The sequence below is a fragment of the Lontra canadensis genome, unplaced genomic scaffold (genome assembly GCF_010015895.1).
Source record: "Lontra canadensis isolate GAN:19392208 unplaced genomic scaffold, GSC_riverotter_1.0 scaffold18, whole genome shotgun sequence".
Taxonomy (NCBI): Eukaryota; Metazoa; Chordata; class Mammalia; order Carnivora; family Mustelidae; genus Lontra; species Lontra canadensis.
Window position 1 is genome coordinate 13,643,030 of NW_022631012.1, and position 12,551 is coordinate 13,655,580.

General features: G+C 43.2%; 1 protein-coding gene across 1 annotated transcript in view; it reads right to left on the reverse strand.

The window, feature by feature from the left end:
• LOC116869145 (aldehyde oxidase) overlaps window positions 1-12,551 on the reverse strand; it is an 80,015-nt gene that overhangs the window by 64,459 nt on the left and 3,005 nt on the right. Inside the window, exons 2-5 of the mRNA XM_032860125.1 lie at window positions 7,170-7,227; window positions 4,716-4,812; window positions 2,369-2,477; window positions 770-896 (exon numbers count right to left, since the gene is read on the reverse strand). Of these exons, the coding sequence (XP_032716016.1) occupies window positions 770-896; window positions 2,369-2,477; window positions 4,716-4,812; window positions 7,170-7,227 (391 nt within the window). The remainder of the gene's footprint in view (window positions 1-769; window positions 897-2,368; window positions 2,478-4,715; window positions 4,813-7,169; window positions 7,228-12,551) is intronic.

Below are 12,551 nucleotides of genomic sequence, written 5' to 3' on the forward strand. Positions count from 1 at the left end.
CCTCCCTGGGAGAGAGTGATGGGAGAGAGTGGCATGTGGAGAAAGCTGGACCCTTTCCAAGAGTAAATGAATAAATGGGCTTTGTCATGTTTGTAAAAATAAGCAAATATGGGCACCCGGGTTGCTCAGTGGGTTGAGCATCTGCCTTCAGCTCAGGTCATGACCTCAGAGTCCCGGGATCGAGCCCCACATCGGGCTCTCTGCTCCACGGGTTGTCTCCCTTCTCCCTCTGCCTGCTTCTCCCTCTCCTTCTGCCACTCCCCCTGCTTGTGCTCTGTCTCTCAAATAAATAAATAAAATCTTAAAAAAAATAAGAGAACGGTAAAAAAGGGAGGGAGGAGACTTTAAAAAAAGATTTTATTTATTTATTTGAGAGAAAGAGACAGACAATCAGAGAGAGCATGAGCAGGGGGGACAGGAAAGATGGACTGAGCCACCCAGGCAGGGAGGAGACTTTTTTAAAACAAGAGAGACAAGAAAATTATCAGCCCAGGGAAATGTGTGGATCTTGTCTGAATCCTGATTTGGACAAAGTAGTTCTTCCACTTATTGGTGGTACAACTTTAAATAAATTCTTCTCTCTAAACCTCAGTTTCTCCATGTATGACGTGGGGATAGTAAAAATGCTTACCTTGCACAGGTATCATGAAGAGTAAATGAGACGATCTTTGTACAGCATGAATATAGCACGTGGCACACAGTGAGTGTCTACCATCACCTTGACCATCGCCATTATTTAAAAACAAAAGCACATGTATATATAACCTACCACCAAGGGCTTCCGTTATCTGCTCCAGAGAAGGCTCTGGATGGTTCCTCAGCAATGTGTAGATGGACATCACCATTCCAGGGGTGCAGAACCCACACTGTGTGCCGTGACACTTGGCTATCCTCTCCTGGAAGCACAGTAATATTAGAAATGCAGAATCTTGGGCCCTACCCTAGACCCACCAGATCAGAACCTGCACTCTGACAAGATCTCCGGACAACCTGTTTGCACAATAAAACTGGAGAAGAGGTCCTGGAAAATCCTTCTCATCCCAGGTGTCTCCTTTTCTCAGACTGGGTGGCTGTGATTACTGGTCCTCGCCTTTCATTAAAGGCTCTCAGCCTTTGGAATCACCAGGGGAATTTAAAATTTCCAAGGGCCAGGAAGCAGCCCAGACCAAGAGCACAGACCTGTATTTTTTAGATTCCGCAGTGGTTTCAATACATAATCCAGAACGGGAATCACAGAAATAAGGCTCACCCCCTTTAAGTCCCTCAGAGAAGTGAAGCAAATTGTGCGCATGTTGAGAAAACCGAACCAAGCCAAACCCCCGAGTGCCTTGTAGCTGCCCACGATTACCCTATCACTTCAGCACACAGGAGTTCGCAAAGTGCAGCCATTAATCCACAAAACAGTCAAGAGGGAAACACTGCCTCTTTCTCTACCAAACCTTTTCCCTCCCAGCATTTTCTCTTTGGAGTCTAACTTCAAAGGCGCTGCCCCATTATGGAAGCTGTCTGCTGGCTCCATTGCAACCCCAGGAGCTCAGCAGCAGCTACTAAATGAAATGCTGTCTCCCAGCCGTGAACTGCCTCCTCTCACACGAGCACCCAGGCAGGATTTGCTCCCTCTAGGTAATGAGGTTTCACAGGACATAGACAGGACCTGACATTCCTCAAGCCCAGGGAACGTGAAGTGTGGTTATTCTCTATGTTGCCCCTATCTTTTCCCTCTTTGGTCCTCTCCTCATAAGTGACCTTCAGTAACCTAGACAAAAACAAGTAGCAACATCTACTTTTTATGGGCAACATATCAATAATTTAAAGGGCCAGGAGTCCGAGGTGTCTTTTCCTTTGAGGTGAAGTCCTAATAAGATGCTGCCTTAGGAGAAAAGCCTCCAAATTTATTAAAACTCCATCATCTGTCTTTTGAACAAGACCTACATTTTAAAAATCCTTTTTGGAGATGAGATTTTCATCCAGCTTTAAAATAAGGTTATTTTCCATTTTGTGGGGGGGGGGACGAAATCATAACCCTCAATACATACGGCCCTCATTTCTTTGAATTTGGAAGATGTAAGATGGATAGGTCCCATCCAGTTAGAACATGAAAAGCAAACACAGCAGTGTTGGGGTTTTCTTCCAAAAGAAAAAGGCCTCTATTCTTCCAGAAGCATCTTTCTAAGAAATCAGTTGTAACACACACACACACACACACACACACACACACACAACAGGTGTCATTCCTGGCCTCGAGCTCGGTTCCATGTATAGGCAGTGACAAAACAGCAGGGCTCAGACTGTCCTACCACGTTAACCTCTGGGCCTTGCTGCACTTTCTGAAGCACAAAAACCCTATGAGGAAGAAGCCCAGCCTTACCTGAACAGGATGAATCCTGGCCTTGGTGCTTCCTATGCCTTCTATCGTGGTGACAGCAGCCCCGTACAGGGAGCAGATGGGGATCAGACAGGCATTGGCGGCATGATGGCTTCAGAATGCAAAAAGGAAACACAAAGTAAATTGTACCCAGTGGGAAACGGGTCTGAGCGTTCACCCAGCACCTCCAATATGGCAGGTTTTGTACGACGCCTCAGGCATTGCAAATACCTTCTATCCTCAGCTCGTGCCCAGGTTTTAGAACCAAAATATACAGGTTTCTAAACAGTACTGCATCCATATATATACACACACAAAAGAAAGATTGGAAGAATATTATTCATTTATAATTAAATGTAAATATTTATTGAGTGTCTACTATGTGCCAGGCAAAGTTCGAGGCACTAGGATTCATTAGTCAATAAGACATATAAAGTTCCTGCCCTTGTAGAGTATATATCCTAATTAAGGGAAGATAGACAATACATATATATGTAGGCCACACATACACACATAAACTGAGAGAGTACAAAGTCCTATGAATAAAGTCATAGAGGTAAAGGGAATAAGGAGTTGCAGAGGTGAGGCGGGCATTGCTATTTATAAGTTGATCAAAGAGGGCTGACTGCATAACATTTTTGCTGGAACCTGAGTGATTTGAAGGAGGCAGACATGAAGGTTTGGGAGCAAACATTCCAGGTAGAGGGACAACACGTGCAAAGGCCCTGAGGCAGGAATGGGCTTGGGATGTTTAGAAACAGAAAGAAGGCCAGTGAGGTTGGAGCACAGTGAATACAGGAGAAATGGTGGGATTCCTGGTTAGAGACACACAAATTAGGTAATTGTAAGGCTTCATTTAGAAACTTGTAAGAGACCTTCACTCTCATTCTAAAAACATGCTGTAAAACTATATAATTATAGTTTTTTAAAAACTCATCAGATGCTGGGTATGTAAAGAAACTTAAAGGACCTAAACTCCATTAAGTACAATCCCTGGGTAAGACAGATGAGATATAGTTGTCCCCATCTCTGACATGGATGGAGGGAACAGAATCTGCCTTAGACAGGAGTAAGGAGAAATCATACCAATTTTCAACATATATTTAATGTGGGCTGATGTAACAAATTAAAATACAAAGCTGGATTACACTGTCCCCAATCTCTTCCCCACCAAACTTCACTGAGTGCTGAGGGCAATACTCTAAAACTAGGGGTAGGGAAGGAGTGCTACAAAACAAAAACAAAAACAATAAAACCACTCCATGCACACGGACTCTTATTTGAGGAAGTTGGGGGGAAGCAGGAGAACCAACAGAAAACTGTAAGCACTCAGGCTTCGCAGAGTGTAGGGCAGTTGCCACCCTCCAGAGGCTGAAGACAGCGAGGCTTATCTGTAAGAGATCTCCCAAAGCATGGAAGTGAGATGGTAGAGCAAGAGAACTTCTTGGTGAATCAGAAAATGGGCAGCCAGGCTGTAAAGCAGGGAGGGATCACCCAGAGTTCAGGAAGCAAGTGACCTGGCTGTGGAAAACAGGCAGATCTCTGAAATCTTACCACTGCTCAAATCCTTAGCCCTCATCTGAGCTCTGCAGAATGATGTAAAATGGTTTAAGATATGCATGGTTGGAGTCCAAAAGAGAGAAGTGGGGAGAGAGAAGAGGAAGTGAAAGGAAGGGAGAGGAAAAAGGAAAGGAGAAGGAGGGAAAGTGAGGGAGGGAGGAGGAAGGGGGAAGGGAGGAAGGAAGAGAAAGAGAGTAAATATTTGAAGAGATGATGGCTTGAGAAGTTTCCAAAGCTGATAGAAGACATCAACCCACAAATCCAAGAAACTTGGCGAACCTAAAGAAGGATAAATTTCAAACACAAAGAGAAGATGTTAAATGTAATGGGAAACCACTGGTGATTTTTAAAGTAGGAGAGTGCGATGATCTGATTTATGCTGAAAGTGATCTCTCTGACTGATGTATGGAATCACCATGGCAGGGGCAAGGGTGGGAGCAGGGACATCAGTCAGTAGGCTGTAATAGTAATATAAAAGTGTGATGATGCCATTATTCTTCACTGCAATTTCAGTCCTTCCTTCCTTCCCAGACAGCACAGGGAGTCAGAGAGCCTTTCCATTTTCAACAAGGGATTCTTTGACCATATGTTATCCTCGTTGATGGTACATTTTCCCCCTAACCCATTCATATTCTGGGGACCATGTCTCTCTTGTGCATCACTGTACCCCCAGTGCCGACCACAGTTCTTGTTGCATAGTAAGTGCTCCTACATATTCATCAGGTGAAGGAACAAAACAAAGTTCAAGACTTCAAAAATACAACCATATCTGGACTTTGCTGCAAGGTACCTTATCTTCTTGGTAGTGGGGATGTATCGTGATATCATCACTGTGCAGGCACCACAGCCACCTGTTCCACAGCCGTACTTAGTTCCTGTGAGTCGAACTGGAAAAAGCGTGGTTAAAGATAATGTGTTTTCCAAAATTCTCTTCCTCGAATAGCTCTGACCTTAGAGGACAACATCATCAAAAATCTCTTGAACATATAATTAAGTTCAAATGACGTCTTAGCTGCTATTTCTTAGAATCTTGTAGAGTCCTGATTTCCATTTGTGTATTATATTTAGTCTCCTCCCTTTCAAAACAATGGGACATCATATTACCAAAACAGGGCCAAACTAAAAAAAAAAAAGTTTGTACATATAAAGGTCTGAATATTTGAAAGTATGAGTACATTGCACATTTATCTATATCCTTATCTGTATCTTTGATGACATACAAAGTAAAATGTCGAACTGTATATCATTCTTGGAATATTTGTGTGTTATTATCCATGTTCACTATATTTCTCTGCTTCCCAGTGGCAGAAACTGCTACTTCTGTACTCATATCTGTTCTCTCATTCTTTTCTGGTAAAAGAAATCCTAATTTTTAGCCACACACATGGTTGGCCAGAATAAAAAATACATTTTCTCAGCCTCTTCTACAGGGTGGGGTTAATGACAATGCTGGCCAATGGGATGTAAGTGTAGTGCTGTGTATGACTTCCAGAACAAAATGTCCTCAAAAGGAGAGGGATACCGCCTTCTTCATCCCTTACTGCTTCTTATTTTCTGGAGTTCAGATATGAGGGCTATACTTCAGTTAGTTGTCTCTGACCATGAGGAGAAAGCTGCCTGCTGAAGAGGGTAGGGCAGTAGGGCAGCAAGACACAAGGAGCTTGGCCCCCTAATGAGGTTGGGACACTACTTTACTAGCCCTAATCCACCTACCTCTGGGATTCCTTTACGTGAGCGCAACAGCCATGAGAACGTGTTTCACAGACCTCCTTCAACATGGAGGGTAAATGACCAAATGACCCAGCTGCTATGTTTTGTTTTCTCTCACCCCAGTTTTCATTGACTCCCATGACTCCCAAGATTTCAATGACTCCCATGACAACCACGACTTCCGTGGGTTGCTTCCCACCAATGGCTCAGTGCTATGGAGAGACAGGGGAATCCTTGTCAGCCACCCCTCAATGGCTTTGATGTACGTGCCTTAGACTGCCCAGCAGCCTTGGACCCTCCCACTCAGCCTCCTTGTCCCCTCTTCTTTACAGATAGCACTTACATTGTGGTCTAATGTCTCCCTGAGCCTTCTTTAGCTCCCTATTTCCTTATACTCGGGTGTTTTCCTAATACATCCCTTGCACATTTAATCCCAGTTTTGATGTCTGCTTCTAAGAGAACTGAAACTAACACAATGAGAAAGGAATAAACTTTTAACTTCTATCTTATTTACTGCAATTTGGGATTTTCTGTAACTCACAAGTGAACTGAATATTAAATATTACACATTAGTACCATGGATAACCAGGAAATAAGTGTTCATTGTTTTTCTGTCCAAAGATCTTGAATGACTTCCAGAACATTGTTGTTGATGTTTTTTGAGTTGTGTACTCTTTGGGGAGTCTCTCTCTCTCTAGAGGGTAGGGCAGTAGGGCAGCAAGACACAAGGAGCTTGGCCCCCTATTCTCTAGAAGGAATAAAAATGTACAAATTCCCATTTTCACGTAATTCTGCATAAAATTTAGTGGGAGTCTATAGACATCAGGAAGCCCACTGGAGTTCATACATTGCAGGCTAAGAATCCAATCCTTACATGATTTTATTTAGAAAGCTTTTCTTTTTTTTAATATTTTATTTATTTATTTGACAGAGATCACAAGTAGGCAGAGAGGCAGGCAGAGAGAGAAAGGGAGGCAGGCTCCCTGCTGAGCAGAAAGCCCAATGCGAGGCTCAATCCCAGGACCCTGGGATCATGACCTGAGTTGAAGGCAGAGGCTTTAACCCACTGAGCCACCCAGGCATCCCTAGAAAGCTTTTCTAAGGTAACATTTTCAGGTTTAATTTCTCCATGGTTCTTTTATCTTCATTTCAGGAGATTTCTGTGCTCTTTTTTCCTAATGGGCATGATGATTAGTTCTTAAAGATAGAATGTCAATATTGTGACTCTTAATTCTAAAGGATGCTTAATTAAGCCCTTTTAAGATTTGCTTTAATTCCCACGGCTAGTTTCTCCATTTTATACTACGTATTTAGTGCCAAAACAGAGATTAGAAAGAATTTTGTTCCACTGACAGCCACAACTGTGCACTGCCTACAAAACTGAAATGTGGGACTTTCTTTAAAAAGAACATAAAACCATAATGGTAGGGAATATGACTCACTGTGCCTCTAAAAAGATATTTGAAATATCACCTGATGAAGATATCAGCACTAAACACACACATGCACATACTCAAAGCAAAGCAAAGGATACGCTTCTTCCTCAGATATGGTAACAGCATTGTTTCAGGATCAACATTTTTTTCTATTACCTGTACCAAAAGGAAAAGGAGAGTTATATACATAAAGTTGAGAGAGCTGGTGTGATATTTACATTGGCAAGCTCATGCTAACTTGATGGCAATGCCCATTAATTAAATCTTCTACTCATATCTTCAATTTGGTTAATGTTTATGGAATACCTGTTATATGCAAATCATCTCTCCTAAGTGTAAAGTCAAAATCTTGAACCCCAACACCTGTTTGCTGCTGTCCTTGGTCCTGAATCATGGCTGTTTTCTACTGCCGTGGTTGTTTCTACCAGTAGTAACACTAGGGACTCCCGCCCAGCTTCTCTTAGAAAGTCTGATACAGGTCACTGAAAAGATATTAGCAGAACAGCATACGGAAGAAAGAGTAGTGGGTGACTACCAGATCAAAGAAGTAAAGGAGAAAAGTTATATGCCAAATAATACACAGACATACAAGAAAGGATACACTCAAGAAGCAAGTTTGTGTGGGCAGCCTGGCAGCACAGAAATAGCAACCAACAGAAGTCATGACTGAAATGTCATGAATGGTTGTGTTTTCCAAAGTGATCATGTTTTCTCTCTTTTTTTTTTTTTAAGATTTTATTTATTTATTTGACAGACAGAGATCACATGTAGGCAAAGAGAGAGGAAGGGAAGCAGGCTCCCTACTGAGCAGAGAGCCCGACTTGGGGCTCCATCCCAGGACCCTGAGATCATGACCTGAGCTGAAGGCAGAGGCTTAACCCACTGAGCCACCCAGGTGCCCCATGTTTTCTCTTTTTTGATTAAAACTTTGGATTTCTTTTAGAGTCACAGAACAAAGAGAACTATGGTTTGCTTCACAGTCTCAGAAGTAGAGTTCATCTTTCACCATGTTATACTACTACTCTTTTGGGAAGTAGATGAGGAGGGGACATATGCTTACTCTATGGATGTCTCCTCACCCTCAGTTCTCAGTGGCCATATGCCAGGGAAAGTGAACCATATGCCAATTACCAATCAGATCTGTGTCCTAGAGGAATCTGCAATATAGTGAGAGGTGTGACTACCTGTGTGTGTCAGGGGGGTATGCGTACCCATACTGTAATGCCAAAAAAAAAAAAAATTGAAGTGCCCCTCCAGGCATCCCCAATTTAATAGGCCCTCAAATGAAACTCTCTATTTCCCAAACTCACTCTTTCCCTTCTTTTCACTAACTTGTTTAATAGCCTCACCATCTGCTAGGTCATCCCAGCTTAAAAACTTGAGCAACTTTCAACTTTTTATTTCTTTCAATCCACCACAATCAGTGTCACCAAGACCTGTCACTCATACTTCCAAAATGATTCTCTAAACAACCTTCACTTCTCCTGTCACTCCTCAGGATCAACACTTACTCCCTCTTGCCGGAACAATGATCAGAGCTGCCTAACGTGTCTCCTGCCTCCATTCTTGGCACCCACAACACCACTCTTCATACCACTGCTGGAATGACCTCTCTAAAATCCAAGTCTGATCATCATCTGCATCTGCTTTAATTCAACACTGCTCCTGGCTGCCAAGTCACCATGCTGGGAATTCCCAAATCATTCAGAGTGCCTGTTAAGTGACATCCTTCTGGAATCCGAATTTCTGGGAGAAAGAACAAGGAAAGGTGAATCATGAATGAGCACACTGAATGGGTCTTTGGGAAATTTATATTCTAGGTTCCTGGAATACAAGAAGGAATTCAAACTCCATGGCAGAACCTACAAGGCCTTTTTGAAAGACTGCCCATCTTCTCCTGCCATCAACCCATGCGTCTTGAACACTGGTCACGTGGGAGCACTGGCTAGGCCAGCAGGACTTTCACCATTCATTATATTTGGATATAGGATTTCTTCAGAAAGTCCTCCCTATCTTCTTTACTTGGCAGAATTTTGAGCCCTGCTCAAGTGTTCTCTTCTATGGGGGTGCTGCCATCGAATATACCTTTCCTCTGCTCCAGGTAACCGGCTTCCCCTGCGATCCCATGGCCAATGTCCACACATCTGTCATAGAACTTTGGACTCCATGTGACATTGTGACTTATAATTAGGAATACATATTTTGTTTTCAGTCACTGTTCCTGGCACATAGCTCCTAAAATCCCTGGAATTTCCTGTATTGAGTGTGATCAAGGGGCCTGTGTTATGTTAATGGTGTACCTCTTGGAATTAACCTAATGGGAGCTTGCTGCCAGAAAAAACCAACCATGGAACTTTTAGTCCAGTCCCCTGATCTCCAGATGGGGGAGAGGGACAGGCTGCAAGTTAAATCAGTTGCCAATGGCCAATGATTTAATCAGTCATACCCGTGTAAAATAAAAGCCCATAAAAGCCCAAAAGGATAGGCTTAGAGCTTCCCAGTTGGTGAACCAGAACACATCCACATGCTACCTGTGCCAGACCCCAATTCCACAGGGTCAGAAGCTCCTTTGTTTGGATTCATCCCATACCTTCACCTGGCTGTTGATTCATATCCTTTAATGCCCTTTGTAATAAACCAGTAATCAAGTGAGTAAACTGGTTACCTGAGTTCTGTGAGCCCCTCTAGCAAATTAATCAAACCTAAGGAGGGGATTGTGGGATCTGATTTGTAGTCAGTCAGTGAGAAGTATAGGTAACAACCCAGACTTGTAATTGGCATTTGAGGGCAGGGAGGGGCATTCTTGTGGGACCGAGCCCTTAATGGAACCTGATGCTATCTCTGGGGAGATAGTGTAAGAATTGAGTTGAATTGTAAAACATTCAGGGGTCAGGGAATTGCTTGGCGGTGTGGAGAAAAACCACCCACACGTTGGAACTGAGTGACAGTACTGTACCCTGCATCACAATTATCTGTGTGTGTCTAAGCCTCTCTTGATCCTGGAAGACACCACCTTCTGTTATTCTTTGTGTCAAACACTGAGCTAGGTTCTGGGGATATATCATAGGGACATAATAAATGTTAACTGATTTTAATAAGTGATCATGATGTATACAATTTGCTATGAGAACACTGAGGAGAGAAGAAGGATTTCTCACAGTCTTGGGGCATCTGAACAGAAGAAAAGAAAGAAAAACAGAGAAGTGCCAGGAATGATGGCAGGAAACTCTTGTTGTGGATCTCAGCACACATTCTCCCTTTCCTTGTTCCTGCCGCCTGGAAAAGGGACGAAATGGCTAGAACTCCAGCAGCTATCTTAGACTGAAGGCACTATATTAACAACAGGAGAGGAAAAAGAAGAAATCTGGGTCTCAGATGACATCACGAAGCTTCTGCACCAGGTAAAAATGATTTGTGTCTCGTTTGAACCACTGTTAGTTTTGAGTCTGCAATTCACAGCTGAAAGTAATCCTAGTTAATACGTACGATGGCAAATTTTACAGAAGCCCCCTTTTAAAGACAAAACAGGATCTGAGTAGCTAAGATAACAAGAGAAGAGCATTTAAGCTTGAGGGATATTTGTATATTTTTGGAAGGAATTAATGGAAGAAGCAGGCCTTGTTTGTTTGGGTACTTGTTCTAAGAGATGTCTCAAGAGACTAGAGTCTGGTTCAAAGTGCCACTGGCTTGAAATGTGTTTATTTTTCTTGATTTGGTGGATGGCCTATTTGGAGGGGGGAGAAAGGGAGAAGGATATGGCATGTACCCTGCTCTGGCAGGTCTTGGAGTGAAACAGTGAGATCAGGGCCAAAGCTGGTGACTGCGGGGTGGGAAGGGAATGAGGAACAGAGTTACTATCACTGACTCCGGTTTTGGGAGATGATGCCAGTTCTTGGATCAGGGTCATGACATGTTCCTGGCTCAGTACAGCCTTGAGTGTTGTAAGGACGGCGTCTGTCCTTCTGTATCTCCGCCAGCATTCTGTGAGATTTCAAGTTCATACTGCACAAGATTGAGAAATCACCTTCCTCTGTGTCGGATCGGTGACTAATTCCTGAGGCGTCCTCACCACCTCCAAGACAAAGGCAGAAAGAAAAGGGAGATGAGGGGGCCTGAGAAAGTGGTGAAATAATGGAAACTAAGAAAGCGGAAGAGATACATGTGAAAGGACAAGGCTGAGAAGTACAAGGAGAGGGAAGAAGAGAGGTATTTGTGGGACCCAGTGGGGAAGAGTAATAATCCACCAGCGTCCTTACAACAGAGAATGAGGCCAAGGGGACAGGCAGTGAGGACACTTCTGCCTGAGCTTCTGGTGGCTTTAAAATTCATTTTAATTGTTGTTTCTCCCTGTCCAAGCCACATCTACTCCCCTCCACTTTTCTCTGAATCATTATAACCATTCCATAAATGTCCTCTCTCACCTCTGCAGACCAGGGACCCAAAGAAAGACTCACTAATGGACAGCCCTTTCCAGATTCCTATAGTGATATCAAGACCTTACGTTTTGTTGAGCAAATAATGCTCAATGACTACTTTTCAGCCCCCACCGGCACTTCCAGGCAGGTCCGGCTCTGCACATGAAGCAGATTATTTTCTGGTGCAAGTATTCATAATCACTTCTCTATACTGACTACTTGCTGTGTGCCAAGTACCTTGCTAACCACTCTCCGTGGAATTTAATCTTTACCTCAGTTCCATGAGAGATGTTACTGTTATTAGCCCCATTTTGCAGAGACGAAAGCTGAGGCTCAGTGATATGAAGCAATTTGCCTGAGGCCACAGAGCGGCCACGTGGCAGAGCAGAGAGCACAGGGTTCAAACCCATGACTAACTAGTTCCAAAAGCTCACACCTTCACTCACTATGCCTTGCTGGCCTGTAGAATAACATGCTTTAGTTCCTGAGTTGTGTTAAAGAGTTGGGTCTCGGGTATGACTTATTTATGGCTGCTTCTCCCCTCGAACTCTAGGCTAAGTCGATCACAGGTTCTGGGGGTCTCTTATGGAGCACGTAAAAATTCAGAAATCCCTCTGCAACTGCATGTCTGACCCATATACGTGGCCTTCCCTCTCGATAGCCTCAGACCCTGCCTGATGACGACATTTGGTGAGGGGATTTTGCAAAAAAGCACAGACTGGAGGCTAATCATATAACCTAGAGTCTCCTAACTGGCTACTATACAATTCTATACATTGCTCAGGGCTCACCAAATAAGTGTGGTCACCATCTGTCCCCATATAATGCTATTACAATATTACTGACTGTATTGCCTACGCCGTACTTTTCATCTCTGTAATTTACTTATTAACTGTAAGTGTATACTTAATTTTCTTCACCTATTTTGCTGGTCCCTCCAACCCCCTCCCCTCTGGCAACCCACAGTTTGTTCTCTACTTTATGATTCTGTTTCTGTTGCTGTTTGCTTTTTTTCTTTTCCTTTTTTTTTTAAGATTCCACATGGTATTTGTCTTTCTCTATATG